General features: G+C 39.6%; 1 protein-coding gene across 3 annotated transcripts in view; it reads left to right on the forward strand.

The window, feature by feature from the left end:
* inavab (innate immunity activator b) overlaps window positions 1-21,731 on the forward strand; it is a 91,414-nt gene that overhangs the window by 32,946 nt on the left and 36,737 nt on the right. For all 3 annotated transcript variants that reach the window (XM_063065521.1, XM_063065523.1, XM_063065522.1), the window contains exons 2-4: window positions 1,254-1,347; window positions 20,138-20,262; window positions 20,582-20,704. In XM_063065521.1, coding sequence (XP_062921591.1) covers window positions 1,254-1,347; window positions 20,138-20,262; window positions 20,582-20,704 — 342 coding nt within the window. The remainder of the gene's footprint in view (window positions 1-1,253; window positions 1,348-20,137; window positions 20,263-20,581; window positions 20,705-21,731) is intronic.

Genomic DNA, 21,731 nt, shown 5'->3' on the forward strand with positions numbered 1-21,731 from the left:
GTTAGTTAAAGGATATGATACAAAGATGATACAAAGTCAATGAAAATTTTTTTGAATAAATAAAATAAGAATTTTGCTCTGGAATTGGTGAATTAATATATATGAATGTGAAGCATGCACAATAACTACCTAAGAGCAAATAGGTTAAGCAACTACATATTATAGAAAGAAAGCACTGCTGCTCAATTAACACACATCAAAGTTGCTGGTGAATGCAGCAGGCCAGGCAGCATCTTTAGGAAGAGGTGCAGTCGACGTTTCAGGCCAAGACCCTTCGTCAGGACTAACTGAAGGAAGAGTTAGTAAGAGATTTGAAAGTGGGAGGGGGAGGGGGAGATCCAAAATGATAGGAGAAGACAGGAGGGGGAGGGGATGGAGCCAAGAGCTGGACAGGTGATTGGCAAAAGGGGATACGAGAGGATCATGGGACAGGAGGTCCGGGAAGAAAGACGGGGTGGGGGAACCCAGATGATGGGCAAGAGGTATATTCAGAGGGACAGAGGGAGAAAAAAGAGAGTGAGAGAAAGAATGTGTGTATAAAAATAAATAACAGATGGGGTACGAGGGGGAGGTGGGGCATTAGCGGAAGTTAGAGAAGTCAATGTTCATGCCATCAGGTTGGAGGCTACCCAGACGGAATATAACGTGTTGTTCCTCCAACCTGAGTGTGGCTTCATCTTTACAGTAGAGGAGGCCGTGGATAGACATGTCAGAATGGGAATGGGATGTGGACCTCTTCCTAGAGATGCTGTCTGGTCTGCTGCGTTCACCAGCAACTTTGATGTGTGTTGCTTGAATTTCCAGCATCTGCAGAATTCCTGTTGACTGCTGCTCAATTTGTTGTTTTCATTTACCAGATATCAGGCCATATTCCCTTTCTGATTGCAAGTACACATTTGGAATCATTACCTCAATGTTTAATATAAATTTGTTTATTTTCATAATCAATATTAAGAATCCCCTGGATTGGGTGCAAGTCCTACAGCACCAGTAAGAGGGAGATCTCTAATGTTACATTTGTCTGGTTGTTAATTTGTAGGTACAGTATTTGTTACTGAGGTTGATAATCAGATCAACACGAGGTGATTTAAATTATTATAAATAAGAAAAAATGTCACTGTACATTATTTTTAAATGGTTCGATCATTGTGTGTTTCATACTAAAAAAACTTTGAACGTAAAAACTGTTTCAATTTATTTGTATGCAATTGACACATAACAAAGTAAATTCTTTCTGGAATTAATTATTGCAGGACCAAAGAAACAATAGGAAATACTCCATTCCATTGGAGATGGAAAGCAAAGATGAAGTCAGTGATTCTGATAGTGGAGTCATTCTCCAGTCAGGTAAATTTCTTTTAATTTTTCTTGTAATATTATTCGATTTTGATCAGATCAACTCATTTCTTTAGTGTACTTTTGGATTTTACTATTTTTCCCTATTTAGTTTATGATCTAACATGTGAATGCATTTGAAGGAGAGGAATAACATATCCATTTGCTTTATGTGCTAGATGTGCAAAGTATACAGTACATTGTGAACTCTTTTGGTTTGACTTAAGTGGAGCCAAATTTCAAGATTGGACTTCAATATGTATATATTACTATACCTCAAGTTTGTTACATTAATTACTAGTTGTTTCTTCTTTATTTTAATTATGAATGTTGCTCTCAAATAATATTCCTGGTAACTCCATTATTCTCTCTTCACATAAGATTATCAAAGCAAGTCAATTTTCTTTGGTTTTAATCGGAATTTTGATACAATTTTCATCAATTTTGAAATTTGCACTTAAATTGAGATTGTCCATGTAAAACTATTAGTGTTCCTAATCTCACTTACACATTGATTTTTTTTAAAACAATATTGCACTGTCTCTACCAATATCTATCAGCAGTCATCAAAATGGTCTGAGACTTAGTTGGTGAATTTCACTTCCTTTTTGTTATCAGGTGTCACTATAGCAAGTAGAACTATTGCTTACTGTGAATGTATGGAAAGGATGAAATAGCTTTACTTTGAGTTTGATTCAGAGCTCAACTACCACATTTTTATTTTTTAGATGTGCAATTAGTGCAATGGAAGTATATTATCAATAGGAATGGTTGAACACAGATAGGAAATCTTGAGATTTGCCAGGAAGGGAGAATTGTTGTGAAGACCAATTATAACAAGGTTATAGAAAATGCTGGAGTTGCTAATTTTAGAAAAGATACAGGTCTAGTTTACTATGAATTGTTGGCTATTCATTTGGTATGCTGGTATGCTGAGATTGTGTAAAACATAACCAGTCATATCTGTAATGAATACAAATGGTCAGCATTGTATTCACAGTGTTAATCATATGAATTCAAAGTTAAGGAAGCATTTCAATAGCTGTTATCAATAGCAAATATGTAATTTCTATTTTACAACATTTACTTTCAGTGCAGAGTGCTGCAAATTCCACTTGGTTGTGGTTTTGGTTAGATATTGTGAAACTTTCTCCAGAAATATTAAAGCAAGGTGGAAACCTGATTACCGGATTCTATCAGAATCAGAACCGGGTTTATATGATGTGAAATAGTTTTTTTGGTAGGAATACAGTGGATAAAGTTACAGTAAGTTATAAACTAAATAAATAGAGCGAAATAAAAGTGCAATGTAATGTTCATGAGTTCACGCATCATTCAGATATTTGATGGTGCAGGGGAAGAAGCTTTTTCTGAATCATTGAGTGTGGGTCTTCAGGCTCCTGTCCATCCACCCTGATGGGAGTAATGAAAAGGGCGTATATCCCAAATGGTGAAAGTCCTTAATGACGACTGCCACTTTTCTGAGGCACTACCTCCTGAAAATGTCTTCAGTGTTGGGGAGGGTTCTGCCCTTGATGGAGCTGGTTGAATCTACCAGCTCCTTGTGAGCAGCCTCTTGTGATCCTTTGTATTGCAGCCTTCAAGCCAGACTGTGACACAATTAGTCTGAGTGCTCTCCAGGGTAAATCTGCAATGGTCCGGTGACATCTCAAATCTCCTCAGACTCCATATGAAGTAGAGTCAATGCTGTGCCTACTTCTTGAGTTTTTCAATGTGTTGGGCTCATAGTAGATCCTCCGAGATGTTAACACCCAGTGTCATTTGATCCTTTGCAGAGAGGAGTGTAATATTACTGAAAGAAAATTGTTGAAAAGTCAAAGCTAATGCATTAAAGTATGTCCTCTGGTTCTCCAAGTCAAAATGCTATTCACTCTATACATCAGAACTGTAAACATTATAGAAAATTCCTCTTGTGATCAGTGTATAGTAGATTTAGTACTGTTAATGCGTCACTGCAGAGGTCTTGTTTTCCTTTGAATAATACAACAACGCTGAACGTAGTGGATAAATTAGCACCTACTCAAAAATTTCATTCAACAGCTATTCCTTAGCAAGAATGGTTTTTAACAGCTGTTCCATTGCATTGTATCCAATTCGACATAGTTATTTTTAAAGCTTTGGTTTGAAGTTTTCAGATTATTTCTATCATGATGAAGGTCCCAGTTTCATCAAAAAAATTGCAGAATTTCAAACGTTCAGATATGAAGAGGCTACTTTATAATTTCAAAGTATTTATCAATGAAGGCATGCAGGAGAGCATATTATTCTAGATGAGGGATGTAAAAATTAAAATTGTTTCCATATTTCCATAACTAACAATTTATGGTATTGGTACAGAACATTTTTTTTCTGTAAATAGTTGGAGTAGTGAAGTCTAATTTATCTTCAGCAGGGAGAGTAGCAACAATGACTTCTTTGTGTCCACAATGTATCCCATGGTGCAGGGATAATCAGATAGGTTAGAGTACAGTAGTTGCAAACTTTGTGATTAGTGTGGATTGAAGATGGAATAGCTGCCAATATTCAGAATTACTCCTCCAGCTCTGCACAAAATGACATTTTGTTTTAGCTAGAAGCTCTACTGTTTTAAAACTATTGTGCTAACTATTACTGAGTTAAATATTACACTTAGTTGCCACTTTATCAGGTACACCTGTGCACTTGTTGGTTTTCAGCCAATCCCGAGGAAAGAATTCAATGTATAAAAGCATGCAGACATGGTCAAGAGGTTCATTTATTGCTCAGGCCAAACATCAGAATGGGGAAGAAATGTGATATAAGTGTCTGTGGAATGATTGTTGGTGCCAGATCGCATGGTTTGAGTATTGTTAATCTCCTGGGATTTTATCACACAGTCATCTCCAGGGTTTATAGAGAATGGTGCGTAAACCAAACAAAACCCAGTGAGCGGTAGTTCTGTGGGCGAGAATGCTTTCTTAATAAGAGAGGAGAATGGCCAGACTTGTTCAAGCTGACAGGAAGGTGACTAACTCAAATAACCACATGTTGCAACAGCGGTGTGCGGAAGAGCATCGCTGAATGCATCTCATGTCAAACCTTTAAGTGGATTGGCTACAGCAACAGAAGATCATACTGGGTCCACTCCTGTGCCTAATAAAGTACTCACTGGGTGCACGCCCATCAGCTTAACTGTGGGGAGGATTATTCTTTATTTTACACAACATTGTATTGCATTAGTGTTAAGAAGTAGAAATAGTACACCGATTATGTGGGGGATGTTTACTTTCCTTTGGAATCAAAGCACAAGCCTTATTTGCAACCAATTTATGGTATAGCTGATCTTGGTTTAGTAATAGTTGTTACAAAAAAAGTAGTATACTTCATCAGTAAAATGTCAAAAAGATGAAGTTTTTTTATATATAGAAAGGAAAACATGCAGAATATGTATGTTTGTAACAAATAAGGAAGCAAGCATTGCTGATTATAGTTCCACATATTTTGCCTAATTGATACAACTTTGGGATTTCCATGCAAAGTTTGAAGTTAAGTTGTGGCTAAAATATTAGCAAACAGTCAAAAAGGCTTTTGTGATTTGAGGAATTGAGTACACGATTGCTCCAGTTATATTGAATCCTGGAAGAAGCAGGATTGATTGGATGGCGGATGCCATATAAGGAGAGTTTAAGTGGACTGGTCCTTAATTGAACTGAATTTAGAAGAGTGAAAGGTAATCTCGTTAAAATGTGCGAAGTCCTTAAAGGAGTCAACAGGGTAGATATGGAGTTGATGTTCCCTTTGACTGGGGAGCCTAGGCCTAAGGGTCACCATTTCAAAATGAGAAATCAGTCATTCAAGGCAGAGATGAGAAGAAATTACTTTCTCCTTTCTCCTCCTATCAGATTCCTTTTTCTCCAGGCCTTGACCTTTCCCACCCATCTGGCTTCACCAATCACTTTCCAGCTAGACTCCTTTTCCTTCCCCCACCTTTTTATTCTGGCATCTTCCCCCATCCTACTCAGTCCTGAAGAAGGGTTTCAGCCTGAAACATTTCCATAGATACTTCCTGACCTGCTGAGTCCCTGCAGCATTTTTTGTGTGTTGCTTTAAACTTAAGGTCATGTTACAACTGCAGTAAACTAAGCCTTGACCACACCTGAAGTTCTGGATTATGGGCACCACACCTTATTCAACATTCACATTGGTTTTAGAAGGAATGTGGTGCAGATTGCTACAGTAATGGTTGATGAAATCATAAGGAGGAATTTCACAAGACTGAGTTGTATCTCCAGTGGAAGTGAAAGATTAAAAACTGATTTGGTCAAATTTCTCAAGCTCGTAATGGGGTTGATAGAGGATACCTATTTTTGCTGGTTAGAGAATCTAGGAGTGTGAAATATGGCCTGCAAAGGAGATCAAGGAGCAAAGTCTGGAAACCAGGCTGCGTCAAAATTATGTTGGAAAATTGGAATTTCTTCTGAAAATGATGATTGACCTGGGGTTAACTGTTGTTTTTTAACTTAAAATAATTGACTAATCAAAATCAATAAGCGACTTTAAAAAGGGAAAAGATTTCAAAGGAGGAAATGAGACATGATTTCATTGTCTGGTGGAGCATACTTGAAGGACTAACACACTCCTTTCTAAGTCTGCAATAGACTGAGAATGGCTGGCTGCCCTCCCTTGACAATTTGCCCAACTGCACCATCTGTTTAATTCACAACAAAACTCACTTGAAAGAGCAAATGGTGGTGTCGTCACTAGTTCAAGAGTCAAACGTTCAGGACTTGGGAACATCAGTTTAAACTGAAACATTTTAGCCACGCCCTGTGGCAGTTGACCAAGTTCCTGATTCCGCAACACATTTATAAGGGGCAAGAAAAGCCTACTCTGGAATATTTTTCAGTGAACAAAATTAGTTTCACTCGTAATTCCACTTTATTATTTTAATCTTGCAAGTTCAAAGGAATACAACACACTTGTGATTGGGGAATCTCTTTGTTGAGCACATCTACTCTATCCACCAAAAGTGACATTTTCCAGTGGCCAGCCATTTTAATTCCTTTTACCCATTCCCATTCCAACATGTTGGTCCATGAGGCCATCTTCAGGGTGGAGAAGCAACACCTCATATTCCATCTAGGTAGCCTTCAACATGATGTCATGAACATCGATTTGTCCTTCTGGTAATTTTTTTCCCTCCCCCTTCTCTTCTTCTATTCCCCACTCTGGCCTCTTGCTTCTTCTCTTCACCTCCCCCTGGTGCCCCTCCTTCACTTTCTCCTATGGTCCACTCTCCTCTTCTGTCAGATTCCTCCTTCTCCATCCGTTTACATTTACCTGGCTTCACCTATAACTTTCTAGCTAGTCCTCTTTCCACTCTCCCCCACCTTTATATTCTGGCGAACTCCCCCTTCCTTTCTAGTCCTGAAGAATGGTCTCGGCCCAAAATGTTGACTCTTTATTCATTTCCATAGATGTTGCCTGAGCTGCTGAATTTCTCCAGCATTTTGTGTGTGCTGTTCTGGATTTCCAGCATCTGCAGAATCTCAACACTTTGTCCCACATTGTATTCCTGCCCAAGCCAGTCCATGCTTTGTAATACTGTGGTGTTCAGAACTGACAAAGTGCTCCCATGTGGTGTCAGAGTCAATGCAGAGTGGAACATAGAACAGTCCTGATGCAATGCCTTATCCCAAAATGTCGATGATCCTTATGCCTCTACAGATGCTGCCTGGCCCACTGAGTCTCCCATGCAGCTCGCTTTTCTTGCTCTAGATCCTATGGTTTTCATATCTCGTGTCTCCAATGCAGTGTGGAATCTGGACTTTACACACTCATCCGTTTGACACAAATCAGGATCAAGAAAGGAAACTTTCAGTCTTCCTCTTCCAAATTCAGTGGTCCAAGCTGTGATGAAAAGCCCTGCACCATTACGGGATGAAGTGGCACCCATCCTGACCCATTCGTTTCCCACAGAGTGTAAAATGCCTGCAGCATTTCAACAAGGCATTTTCATTAACAGCTCCCAAGTACATGACTTCCACCAGCAAGAAGGACAAGGAATGCAGATCTATGGAAATATCATCAGCTAGAAGATCTGCTCCAAGCCCCATGTCTATCCTGATTTGGTTAGGTTGTCCCAGAAGTTAAAGGCAATAAGGCTGAAGTGCTTGCATTATATTCCAGGTCAGGATGATGTCCTACTTGGAAGTGCTTGTGTTCCCATTCACCTGCTGCCCTTATACTATGTGCCTTTTACAGATGGTACATACTGTTCTCACTGTATCCCAATGGTGATGTTTAGGATGATGAATTGATACTGCTTAAGTAGGCTGCTTTGTCCTGGAGGGTGCCAAGTTTCCTGACAGTTGTTGATTTTGTACTCATTCATGAAAGTAAAGAGTAGATGGTAGAAAAGATTTGCAGCATCAGGAGGTGAGTCACTTCCTGCAGGATATTCTGCTTTTGGACAGTTATTGTAACTCTAGCACTTCAGTGGCTGATCAGGTTGACTTTCTGATGAATAGGTACTCCCCATATCATTGCTGGTGGGTGACATGGTGATGGTAATGCTGTTGAGTAACAAGAGTATATGGTTGGACTTTCCTTGCTAAAGAAGGTCAATTCTTGACATTTGCCAAGGGCATTATATTATTTGCCAGGTGGGACTGATCAGATTTCCATGCCCGAATGTTGTCTTGGTCTTGTTACATGAGGGTATGGACTGCTTCATTTTGGTGAGGAGTTGCGAATGAAAATGCACATTGTGAAATTAGCAGCAAACATTCCTACATCTTGAAAGCTATAGATGAATTAGATGAAGATAATCTGGTTTTTGACACTACCCAGTGGAATTCCTACAGTGATGCCTTGGATTAGGATGATTGACTTCTAGTAACTCTATTAGTGTGTGGGTTTCCTCCAGGTGCTCCAGTTTCCTCCCATAGTCCAAAGATATACAGGTTAATTGGTCATTTTACTTGTCCTGTGATGATGCTAGAGTTAAATAGGTGGGTTTCTAGGTAGTGTGGCTCGTTAGCCAGAAGGATCTGTTCTTCGCTGTATCAATCAATCAATAAATCAATAAAGAGATGCTGTGAGCATCTTCTGTTGTGTAGGCATGACCAAAAACTGGACTGCTACCTTTGATGACCATCAATTTTAATTTTACTAAGATCTTCAATGCCACTCTCAGTCAAATGTGGCTTAGTTGTCAAGGGTAATCATTCTGTACTCGTAGAGTAATCTGTAGAGCTGTTGCCTCAGAGCTCCAATAGCCTGGGGTCAATTCTGAGTCAATGGAGCTAATACTGGGCAGTGTGCATGGTCTCCCTGTAACTGTATGGTATTCACTAGAGTACATGCATCCCAAAGATGCATGATCTGGTGGTCTATTTGGCAACTATAAATTACCCATTGTGTAGGTGGGCGGTAGAAGAACCAGAATGACATTGATGAGCATGTGAAGGACAGTAGGCTACAGTGAACGAAGGGGCTGAAAGGTGGCATTGCTCTGAAAACTAGTATGATCTCAACGGGCTGAATGGCCTCGTTCTACACCATATGTAAATATCAGAACATAATCTGTGGTACTCAGTTTGTTAGCTGATGTTTAGACCAAGAACGGTTCAGAGGTCAATTGGTCCTGATAAAAAGCAAACAAGACATTGGTGAATAGGTTGTCACTCAGCAGGTGTAGCTTGGTAGCATAATCAATCGCAACCAACACTTAACAGATGACTGATTAGCCGATTGGAATAAATTTGTCCTTCTCTTTTATATCCTGATGACCGCATCATATCAAAATTAGTTTCAAGCTGCCTTATTTATTTAATGGAATGACGGTTCATTGTAGAATGTTGAATTAGCATAATTATCCAATATGGGAACACTGAGCATTTAACACTTCTTTCCATCATAAGGTCATGGGTCATAAGGTAGACACTCACTCTTTATCACAATGTTCAATTCCATTCACATTTCCTCAGCACATGAATCAGTCCATGTCTGCATATACTTAGACAAAGACAAAATTCATTCACAGGTTGACACATGGTAAGTAATACTCTTGCCACACAAGTGCTAGACATTGTCTAGTTTCAGTAGGAAAGTGATCATCAATAGCATTATTTTTGCTGAACTTCCACCATCTGTACCCCGGGAGTCACCATTTTCCAGAAATTAAACTGGACAGGCCAGATAAATACAGGAGCTGCAAGGACAAGTCAAAAGTTGGGTAGCTTTTGGTGAGTGATTCATCTCTTGACACTGAAAAATCAAATCACAAGTCAGGAGTGTGACTATATCCAGGAAAAAGCAGTCCACTACATCAGCACCCCATTGATGACCTTAAGCATTTATCCTCAGTACCACAAGGGCATTGCCATTGCACTGCAGTTGCTCAGATAAGCAAATCTGACCGCACTCCTGAACCACCAAGAAGGCTAAGGACAGAAGATAGATGGCACACGAGCAGGTTCTTCTCCAAGCTAAAGACCATCCTGATTTGGAAATTTATCATTGGCTCTTCATCATTGTTAGATCCATATCGTGAAACTCCTTCACAAGAAGAGCAATGGAGTGTCTTCACCTGATAGACAGCAGAGATAAAAGACCCAAAGATTAAAGATTTGTCTTATTTGTCATATGTTGATCAAAACATCGGAAAATACAGTGAAATGCATCGTTTTGCATCAAACCACATCATTGAGGGTTGTGCTAGGCAGCCTGCAGTGTTGCCACCAATATAGCATGCCCTCAACTCACTAACCCTAATCTACACCTCTTTGGAATGTGGGAGGAAACCGGAGAACTAGGGGAAACCTACACGGTTACGGGGAGAAGGTACAAATTCTTTACAGGCAGCAGTAGGAATTGAACTGCTTTCATTGAAAATTAGCGTTGTAAAGCAATGTGGTAACAACCACACTACTGAGCCACCTCTTTAAGAACATTCTTTAAAAGATGAATATAAAAATAAAATAGGCAGCGTAGAACTATTTCTCGAAATCATGTTCTGATAAAAAGCTTTTCTGATTATTCCATATTTTGTGTTAATAATATTAGTTAAAAAGAAGTATGTGTGAAAAATGCTCAGTACAGGTATTGCAGTTGGAGCACAATAATGTCTCTGTAAATTACAGAACTAATGAACTAGAATGCTACTATTAGTGGGAGGGTATGAGCATAAAGTAATGTTTCCTCATTAACATCTATATACTACTAAAACTCTCATGCTCTGTTTGTCTGTTTGTGACCTCCAATTAGTGCAAATGATGCATTACAGCTGGGCCTTTTTTGGCTAAATCAAATTAAAATGCGCTAACTTACAGAATGCAGGCAAAGTTCAGGGTTATATATTCGTATAAAATTGCTCATTTGCAAAAATTAACAGGCTTCCTTTTAACCTGAGAGCCGATCCGCCATCATGGAAATTGGGACACGACAGCCCGACACATGCGTACGTCCAGCCTCAGCAGCGACACCTACTGGAGCAGAAGGGCAGGGCAGCTCTATTTCGAGGGGTCACATTCTGCTAATCACCATCAGCATGAGCAGGATTGGGACAGATCTAACTGCCACCCATTAATAAGAGATAATTAAATCTTATTGTAATAACATACTTCGAGACAACCATAAAACCATTTGCTGCAGTCAAAGGACAGCGGTGACTATATCACGTCCATTTAGGAGAGTGCCAACCACATCATCAAGAATAATCAGCATCCTTTGGTGTTACTGCTTCATATCTACTATCCAGCATTAAGGTAAAAAAAAAATGGTCAGCCTAATTATGCTGTGTGGAAAGGGAAGGTGGACATTATGGTCAAGAGATGACGCCAAATGTCATTGGGAAGCGGCAAGGAAAGGAAGAGAACAAGAATCAGATGAGGCCAGGGCCGCACGACTCCAGAGTCAAAGAGTCAGGACAAAAAAAGATGAGAGAAGAAGAGACAGAGGAGGAGAGGCATGCACATCTCCAGGATCAGAGACAGAGAACAAACAGCAGAAGAGATGAAGAGACGGGGGATGAAAGGGCTGCACATCTCCAGAATGACAAAAACAGGCACAGAAGGAGGAGAGAGGAAGAGACAAAGGAGCTGAGAAATTCACATCTCCAGGATCAGAGACAAAGAACAAACAGCAGAGAAGATGAAGAGACGGGGGATGAAAGGACTGCACGTCTCCAGAATGACAACAAAAGGCATGAAGGTGGCAGATAACCCAGAAATGATGCCATCAAAAGTGTCCTTCGTTAAATGAGGAGGAGCTATATTTGCTTTGCTACGTGTCGTTCTTCTTTAATAATCTGAGGTTTTCTACTTCAAAGCAAAGCGATACCAATAGCATTCAGAAAAATTTAATGTTCATTCTGGTCACATCAGACTGCACTACTCTTCTCTCAAAGGGTGCCCCAACGGGTCATCCTGTTGTCTAGTAGATCCACAAAATCAATGATGGTAAACATTAACAGAAGTAAAACAAGCAAATGGAAGATATCTTCTGTATTTTAGATATTGTCGTGTTAAAATAGATGTTGCCTTTCTTACTACATCTCATAAAAAATGATCTGTTTGAAACAATATTACAAGGAAATTAACAACTTGCAAAGAAAATCTGATTCCCGATATTGTATTAATAAAACAATCAGTCACACATGTAAAATTTCAATGATAAATCCCATGCCAAAAATAATGCCCAGTTCTTCCTTAAATTAACTAATTTGTTAATTCATTTGTCAGTTTTAAAGCTTCTAATCACTTCAACTGATTTGCATTATACACATGTCAGAACACGTCTTTACTTTTACAATCATATGTAATATTAAAGACAGTTCGAACCATCAACTGACCAGCTCGCAGTGTCCTATTTATTTCAGTTCTGTGTTGTGACTTGCGGGTGCATCTACAAAAATATGTTATGATTGACACCTACTAGATTTTTGACTGCACAATAATTGCTTTCTCATTGTTAGTCATATTTTGATTGTGAAATTGCAACTTGGATTTAATTTAACAAAGGCATATGTTGCAAATGTTAATATAAGAATGCATAAGTTTCTACTGTTTAGCAGTTGTTTTAACCCATTACAGCTTCTTAACTTGGGACAGCATGATTTTCATGAACATATTAATTATTTTTGAATTAAGAACTTGAGAAAATATAGGACTTAGGGCATTATTCCTTGGAGCGTAAGAAAATCAGGGGAGATATGACAGATGTATACAAAAATTGGGTGGCAGGGTGGAGATACATCTCTACCATAGGCGGTGTGAGACACTCCTTCCCTTTGCTAGCCTGCAGGTCACCCTTGGGCAAGGTGTAGCACCTGCTTAGCCCTGCCCAATCAGGGTCATGTGAAGCAGGTGCTGGACGATCGTATGAGCAGCTGGTGCATATCACAAGTCCAGGTTATGCAACCACTGATGCCAGGTAGACAATCTCTGAAGTGTGCTGATAATGGCTGGTGTCACCTGTCTTGTAAAGACACCACCCAGAAGGCAATAGCAAACCACTTCTGTAGAAAAATTTGCCAAGAACATTTATGGTCATAGAAAGACTGCGATCGTCTACGTCATACGGCACGGCACATAACGAACAAACAATATTAAGTTATGAGGGGTGTAGATAGCATAGGTTCCTTAAGTTTGTTATAGCTGGGGGGAGGTAGTGGTGATAAGCTCCCACTACCTATCAAATGCTGCTAATGGTGTACATCTCAAAAAGCTTCTGACAACCAAGTCCAGCTCCTGGCCATCACATGTGGCTTAGCTACTAAGCCCGGTGGTACCATTTCTACTGACAGCAGAAGGGACAAAGGCGGATTACTGGTGCTGTAAAACCAATCACTTTGGGCAGGTGGGACTCCTTAGCTGTGGTTGGCAGCTCATCTAGGAGAAGGAAAACCCTGGTCTCAAACCACTGCTGCCTGGCAGGTATGCCAACTCATGGGGCAGTCCTCAGGAGTAAACCCCAGGGAAAAATCTGAATTGGCAGTCCCTAAGGCAGTCGTACGTTGAGTTCAACACTGACTGGCAACTCCTGTGATGCTGCTGGTACCAAACTGTATCAGTCACTGCCATTCCTTTGGATTCATCAGTTGCATGAAGAGGGGGAGCCTGTTACATGGGCAACAGCTTGCTCTCCTAATCGTACTGCCCTGGCTTCTGTGCCTAGACAACTGAGAGGCAACATCTATGGTCAAACTCTGACCAAGAGAGGGGCCTCCTTTGATAGTGCAAGTGCAAGCAGGCTTTTTCCACTGAGGCAGGGTGAGACTAAATCTAGAGATTATAGGCTGGGTGAAATTGAAATATTTAAGGGGAACCTGAAGGAGAACTTCACTCAGAGGGCGGTGAGAATGTGGAACAAGCTGCCAGTAGGTGTGATGGATGCAGGTTTGATTTCACATTTAAGAAAAATTTGGATACGTACTGCACATGGATGGGCAGTGTATGGAGGTCAATGGGACTAGACAGAATAATAGTCCAGCATAGACTAGATGGGTTGAAGGACCCGTTTCTGTGTTGCAGTGCTCTGCAACTCTGAGTCTATATGAAATACGGGCAGGAGTAGGCCATTTGTCCCTTCAGGTATTCTCTGTCATTTGGGTGACAAAATGGCACAATAGTCAGCACCAGTGCATCATAGATCTAGGGGCACAGATTCGATCCTGATCAGGCGTGCTGCCTCTGTAAAATTTCCACATTCTTGCTGTGACCACATCGGGGGCTCTGGTGTTCTTCCACATCCCAAAAAACTGTTGTGAAGTCAATTGGTGATGAATTGGCTCCTAGTGTAGGAAAATGGTAAAATAATCTAAGGGCACTGGATAGGCAGGTTAAAGAGAATATGGGGAAATGGGTTGGGACATAGTGGTTTATTATGACACTATTATAGCTCTTGGTGTTGAAGCTCTGAGTTCAATTTTGACATCATCTGTAAGAGGACTGTTTGTCCTCCCTGTGGAACGTGTGGGTTTTCTTTGGGTCCTCTGGTTTCCTCTCACAGTCCAAAGATGGACTGGTTGGTAGATTAATTGGTCATTGTAACTAGTTCTGTGATTAGACTAGGGTTAAATTAGGGGTTGCTGGGAGGAGTGGCTCAAACTTCTGGAAGGTCCTATTTCACCTTGTGTCTCTGAAATAAAATTAATTAAACATAACAGAGGACAGATGAGATTGATCGCTGGGAGTTGCTGAGTGACCTTATTTTCGGCAGAGCAGTAAAGAAAGCTTTCATCACAAATGTGGCTGAGCCAGTTTCCAGCCCTGTCCCCATACCCTTGTCTTCTTGGTATCTCCAGCAAACTATCATACTTAGTGAAAAATTAACCCAAAGACTCAGTATCCTGTGAGTGAAGATAGTTTTTCTTGTCTAGGGTGTAGGCTGCCTGTCTGTATCCTGAAATTGTAATTCCTAGTTCCAGAATCTTCATCCAGGGGAATCACTTTCCCTGCATTTACCCTGTAGGAAATGTGTAGGCTTCAATGGAATCTTGTCCTTTCTTCTGAACCGTAAGGAATCTAGGCCTAGACTACTCAATCTCTCCTCATATGGCAAGACCACTTTGCTTGGACCCAGACAAGTGAATCTTCTGTCCCTCCAAGGCATGTTTCCCGCCTTTCTTAAGCCAGGAGACCAAAACTGTGCACAGTCTTCTATTTTTTTTTATTTATTCATTTATGGGGTGTGGGTGTCGCCAGCTATGCCAGCATTTATTGCCCATCCCTAGTTGCCATTGAGAAGGTGGTGATGACCTGCCTTGTTGAACCATTGGAGTCCCTGAGGTGTAGGTACACCCACAGTGCTGTTAGGGAGGGAATTCCATGATTTTGACCCAACAACAATGAAGAAATGGTGATATGTTTCCAAGTCAGGAAGGCAAGTGACTTGGAAGGGATTTCCGAGTGGTGGTGTTCCCAGGTTTCTGCTGTGCCGTATCATTAAGGCTCTGTTCTATTCCTTCCTTTCAGTTTTCAAATCCTCTTGTAATAAAGGCTAAACTATCATTTGCATCCTATTTGCTGGTTGAAATATATTGACTTTCACTGATTTGTGTACAAGTACTCTGTTCCTTTTAAGATCAACATTACCCAATCACAGATACCATGTTTTGTTTTGCTACTCTGTGCCCAGAAGTGGATGATCTCGTAATTTTGTACATTATCTTCCATCTAATGTGCTTTCACCTTTGACTCTCCCTGCTTGTGTCCCCTTGAACCTTCTTTACATCCTCCTCTCTACTCACAGTCCAAGCCATTTACTAACACCATCAGGTTTGGAAATACAGCATTTGGACCCTCATCTAAAATTTTGATCTAGCTAGTGAATAGCTGGACTGAAAACCAAACTTTGTAGTACCCCACTGGTCACAAATAGTCACACTTTGCTTCTGGACCAATAACCGGTTCTCAAAAAACATTTGCAAAACACAGTTTAATAACAATGAACAAGTGGGTATAGCGGACAGTGGTGGGTGAGAGAATTGAGCATCTTTGATCATGTATTTGGCATGAACTGTGATTCCCTTTTGAGGGACCAATCTAACTCGTATTCAGTTTGGGAGCTCCTGGAGCAATTGGGTGACAAATCCAACATCGTCGTAAGGGTGAACCAGAATAATGACTTCTAAAGGAGCGGCCAGTAGAGATGTTTAGACATGGAGAGGGGAATAATAAACAGAACTGGATTTATAGCAGTCCAAAATTTAACTATAGAACCAAGATATGCATTCATTGTCCACACAAATAACATTAATACGAATAACTATGGATCAACCTTTCATTCCAAAATGCAAAGAGATTACTGATTAATCACTCCAGCCTTTGCATATTCCATTGATTATTTAAATTTGCATCAGGGTCTTACATCAGTCAGAATCTGGAACTTGACTCTAAATCGGGAAGCCAATACAAAAGTTGCAGCAAAGTTCTGTAGCAGCCATACTGGAAGTGAGAACAAAGGCGTACTGCTTTCTTAGAGCAACTGGGTTCCATCTTTGCAAACGTCATGGAACCTGCCTACCCTCTGCGGTGGCATAACATTCCATATATCACAATTCATGACTTTATTGACTGAGCCTGTCACGTGATAACTGTACTCTTAATTTGGCAGGTAATTGTCAGTAGAGATTGCCGAAAATTTCACTGCATTCCAGATATAAATTATGTTCTGTAACATGTCCTTCCATGTTCACAATTGCAAAAATACTTTGCTGTAAAGTTCTATCCTAGAGTTATAGAGCCATGCAGTCTTGCAGTCAAAACTCACAGAAACTGACCCAATGGCCTATTGTGTCAATGTACTGGCCACCAAGCATCAGCTTAAATTTACCCCATTTTCCAGCTCTTGCCCAAAACTTTGAACTTCCGGTGTTGAAGTAAATACTTCTTAAATAATATGAGTATACATGCATCCATCACTTCTTCCAGAAATACTACTTTTTGAATGAAACAAAATCTTCTTCAAATCCTTTTTATATCTTCCACCACTTATCTTAAACCTTTCCATCCTGATACAGGCACCTCTACTCAGTCTCTCATCATAGATGAACTATACCATTCCAAACAATATCTTGGTGAATCTCCTCTGAACAATCATGTCTTTCCTATAGTATGGCATCTGTAATTGCACAAAACACATCAGATGGGACTCAAAAGTGGTTGATATAATTCTACCACATCCATATGCACCGGCTAACAACGGCAAGGACCCTGTACACCTCCTTAAACTGTGCCATTGTTTACAGTGACATGCACACCAAAGTCCTCTATTCTTCAGTACTTCCTCATACAGTATCACCTTCTGTTTATTCTAATTTTATTATTCCTCCCAGAATGCATGACTTTACATTTGTCAAGATTAAATTACATCTGTCCTTTCTTTGCCTGTCTTATCAGCTGATCAATATAGTTCCATTGTTATAAGGTTTGACTAAAAACAAATGAAACTTCCATAAGAAATCAGCCAATCTTTAACAAGGCAAAGTTAATATTAATTTATAAAATGGAAAAGAAGAGTCAAATTGTTATAGATGATTAACTAACATAAAGGGTAGGTTCTTTAATCCTTTCGATCCGTGGTCCTTCCTGAATTCTGATTCATAAATCCTTGAATCACTTGATCAGGAGAGATGAATGAACAGATGAATATTGTGGTGACTGTGATAGAGAAAGCTTAATTTTTCCAATGACATTGTAACCATCCAATGACATGAAGGAGAACTGTCATTAGGATGTCCAGACACGACAACTTCCAGAATTGTACAGACAGATGGGATGGGCATAAAGACAATGAGTCATTTCAGAATACCTTAACGTCACCGGATACGACTACTGCCTTTGTCAGTGATTTTGATGACCATTGTTTTAAAGTTTCTTATTTGTCTTCTTTTTTTTTCACTCTTCACGTGGAGGCAGTGCTGAAATATGATTCATTAAACCTTAACAGACTTCCAGAATCTGACTTGCAGTAGCTGTGGCATTAACATTTACACAATGCCTCCAAGAGGAGGTAGAGTTGATCACTTATTTGGAGCAGGGAAATGTTGAAGGAAGGCATGACTAAATATGTTAATCATGTAGGCTCACAGTGTACTTCTGGAGCTCTGGGAAATGCAGCGCATCGGAATATCTCAAGAGGAAAATTACAAAGTTCAAGTAAGTGATGACTAAAAGGGAAAGAATGGGAGGTGCGGCAGGAACATGCAGTCACTTGTACTAGAGACTGAGTAAGGCATAGAGCTGGAAGAATCTGGAGAGTCATGGAGCACAAGAGAATTTTGTAATCAATGTCCTCTGTTGACAAACTAGAATACCATTGAGGATAGGGACAGTAGATGAGCAAAAGTTGGGTCAGGTTAGGATGCAAGTCCAGAGATGGAACTTCTGTTGATAAGACCTCATAAAGTAATAAGGGTCAGAAGATTATTCCATTTTTGGAAGCATTCAGTGTGTAGTTATTAAATTAATATTAGCTACAGTAAAGTGCCCTATCTGATTAACTGCTTGCATCAAGGCAAATTATTTTGCCTGCCGTAATTTCCTTCACTGGGTTTAATTAAAGTAGTACAGATGAAAGATATAACGTGAAAGTGAACTCAAAAATTGGCAAAACTCAGGAGTTATATGGGAATTAATTTCAAACTTCAAAAAAAGTGCATACACTTTATTAGAAGTGTAACATTTGAGAAAAAGTATTTTTTCACTGCTTTTTATTTGTTTTATTTGTTGATTTAAAGCATATTCTTCAAGAGTCTCAGCAGCTGCTTTGGGAACTTTAGTTTGTGGAAGGTCCTCTAAATCAGTGGTCCCCAACCTCCGGGCCACAGATTGATACTGGGTCGCGAAGCATGCAGGGGTGCAGCGGTAGCCGGAGCGCATCTGGCACATCTTTAAGAAAAAAGCCTAAATAAACAAATTAATTAATTAGGTGCTGCCCAGTAGCCAGTCTTCATTAGAGGAACTGAGGTGGAGAGGGTCAATAACTTTAAATTCTTCGGCGTTAAGGGTCGACGTTTCTCTCTCTGAAAAGTGTCAGAGGATCTGTCCTGGGACCAGCACATAACAGTCATTACAAAGAAAGCACGGTAGCACCTATACTTTATTAGGAGTTTGTGTAGATTCAACATGTCACCTCGATCCTGACAGCCCTGTCTTTTCAGCCTGTCTGGCTGGTGTTTAAATTGACCAAACAATGGAACAGCTAAAGGCTCCAGCGCCCTGGAAAGAGGAGTGAACATCGTGTAGAGCAAGTGAAATCAGCAATTGCCTCCAATCTGGGCCGACATTTACGTGCCGGGCGGCACCTAATTAATTAGCTTGTTTATTTCGACTTTCTTCTTAAAGATCTACTGGATGCGTTCCAGCTACCGCTGCACCCCTGCATGCTTCACGGCCCAGTATCGGTCCGCGGCCTGGATGTTGGGGACCACTACTCTAAATGACAGTAAACTCCATTGCTCTTTGTTGTGGAATAATATCTTAATTTGCTTCACAATGGCAACATCAAATGATGAATTGTCACTGTACCGTTAGGAAGTTTAACAAGAAATTTGAGGAGAAGCTTGACATGCTCTGTGGATTTGTAGAGAGGGCAATCTTAAAGGAGTGTTTAAAAAGTGGAATAAGGTGAAGTATAAAAGGAGAAATAGACACTGGTAGGGAAATAGTGACTTGTTGACAGCACCTTATCAGCAGGTGGAAACAATTGTTAGACTGGTAACCCTACATTATGATTTTTAGCCAAATTAAAAAGTCAATGGAATCATTAGCATAAAACTCTTACAGCTAGCTCCTTGTCCATGAGCTTTTATATATATGCTAAAGGAAAACGCAGAGGGAGACATTGACTATCCACACACTTGATCTGACCATGATGCAGTGGTGGCTGAGGTGATCAGTACAGAATCAGCTCATAAGGAATCTCTGCGTGAGGCGGTGTTAAAGAGGAATCTCACTGAGAGAAGGATTGGGCAGTTCTTAAAGAGATAGCAATTAATGGTTCAAATATTCTCTGAAAGTAGTCATGGACTCAGTCGAGGAAGGTTAGGTCTTGTATGGTGATGGAGAGAAAAAGGCCAAGAGAATTGTGTTGGTTCAGCGTGGATGAAATGTTGCAGAAGAAACCAGTTGTGGCACATCCGGAGATAAAAGAAGGAAAGAAAAGACCAAGAAGAAAAACAAACATGTTCTAGAATTGGTAAAATAACTCGGCACATATTGTATTTTCTTCTGTAATATAATCATCACTTCATGTTGGAATTTTAGATTTTAATCCATGTGGTTCTTTGCTCATAATGTTGATTTTGTATTCATAGGGTCAGACAGTCCTCAATCAACGATGAAAGATCGGTGTTGTTCGGTTATGTTACGTAAGCAGATGCTGGAAGAATCACTTGAGGCCTGTTTAAATGAACTGAAGCAACTCTGCTTACGTGAATCTGTGAGTATTATTAAAGGGGTTCCTGTTGGTTTTCATCTCCAGATTTAGCAATGATAAATATTTTTATAGTTGGTAGCAGCATCCATCTCATTAATGAATTATGTTGTGCAATAAATATCATAAAAATTTTAAAAAAAAGTAGTACAGCATATTAGCAAAGAAAGCATTAATCTCCATTGTTATTAGCTAAAGACAAGAATGCATTTTATTGAACATCTTTTATTGAGGACTTTTTATATTCAATGTTTATTAATGATATAAGTACTAGTCATTAGCAGCTAACTTCATCAATGTATGCTTCATTTTGCTTTGTCGTTAGGAGTTGACAGGATATTTGCCAAAAGAGTATCCTTTAGCCGAAGGAGAAAAACCACCCACTGTCCGCCGACGTATTGGTACAGCCTTTCAGCTGGATGAACAGACAATTGCTTGCAAAGGAGAGGTAGACTGCATTCCGCTTAAGATCAGCTGCTATTTCTTCACAAAACTGCATTACATTATATGCTGTCCTCTTGTGAAAAATTGCGGGGTGGTTCAAATAAAGAAAATTCTCTTGCACTTTAATACCAATGCTAATGTTGTTTTGGAAGTACAAATGGTCTGCATAAATTGGCCTAGTTTGTTTGAGAAATGATTTCCATTTTGTATCTTTGTTATGGCATAAGGATGCACGATAAAACTAACTAAATGCAATGGTCAAATCCAGGCATTAATTAATCAGTTTACAAATTTTTGACTTCAAGAGTTTGCTTTAACTTTATTGAAAACATATCTATGTAACATGCAAAAGCAAGGAAACCCACAGACAGTTCTTACTAGTTTTCCTACTTAACCACTTAAATACATTGTTCTGCAATGTAAGTTCTGTCAAACTTAAAGAGTCCAAATCTTATTGACATATTTGAAAGAATAATTCCTGTATTAGCTTGAAATTCAAAGGTAAAGGTAGATTGCTTGTTTAAATTTATTGTTTTACTTTAATGTTTTTAATTATTAATATGCATTTTAAGAATTCCTAGTTAACCTTGTTTATATTTTGAAAAACTTCCTAATTATTATTAAATATCTCCAAAGGTCAGAGATACCTACAAACCACTGAATGACTTTATACCTTTTACAACTGGCAAAGATGAGGGTCAGGGCTTTGCTGGCTATATATATAACAAATTCCTATTTGACTTCCACAGTCTTTCTTAAGGAACAGAATGTTGGTCAACAAAATTGGACCTTGTGTCTGATGTATATAAAGCCAAGATCCCAATTAATTTCATTGATGTAATGAGAATTTGTACAATTACAATTTAGCTATATCTTTCTTTGGCTCTGTTTATCTCTAAGTAGTTTGCAAAGGAAAACAGTTTTTATCTGTAGGTGCTTTCCTACTTCATAGAAAAGTACAAAATATGTCAGGTTTTCCAACACAGTTCGGAGCCATGGTGAGGCTAAGATGAGGTTGGGAGAATAACAAG

Source organism: Mobula hypostoma, chromosome 13 (genome assembly GCF_963921235.1).
Source record: "Mobula hypostoma chromosome 13, sMobHyp1.1, whole genome shotgun sequence".
Taxonomy (NCBI): Eukaryota; Metazoa; Chordata; class Chondrichthyes; order Myliobatiformes; family Myliobatidae; genus Mobula; species Mobula hypostoma.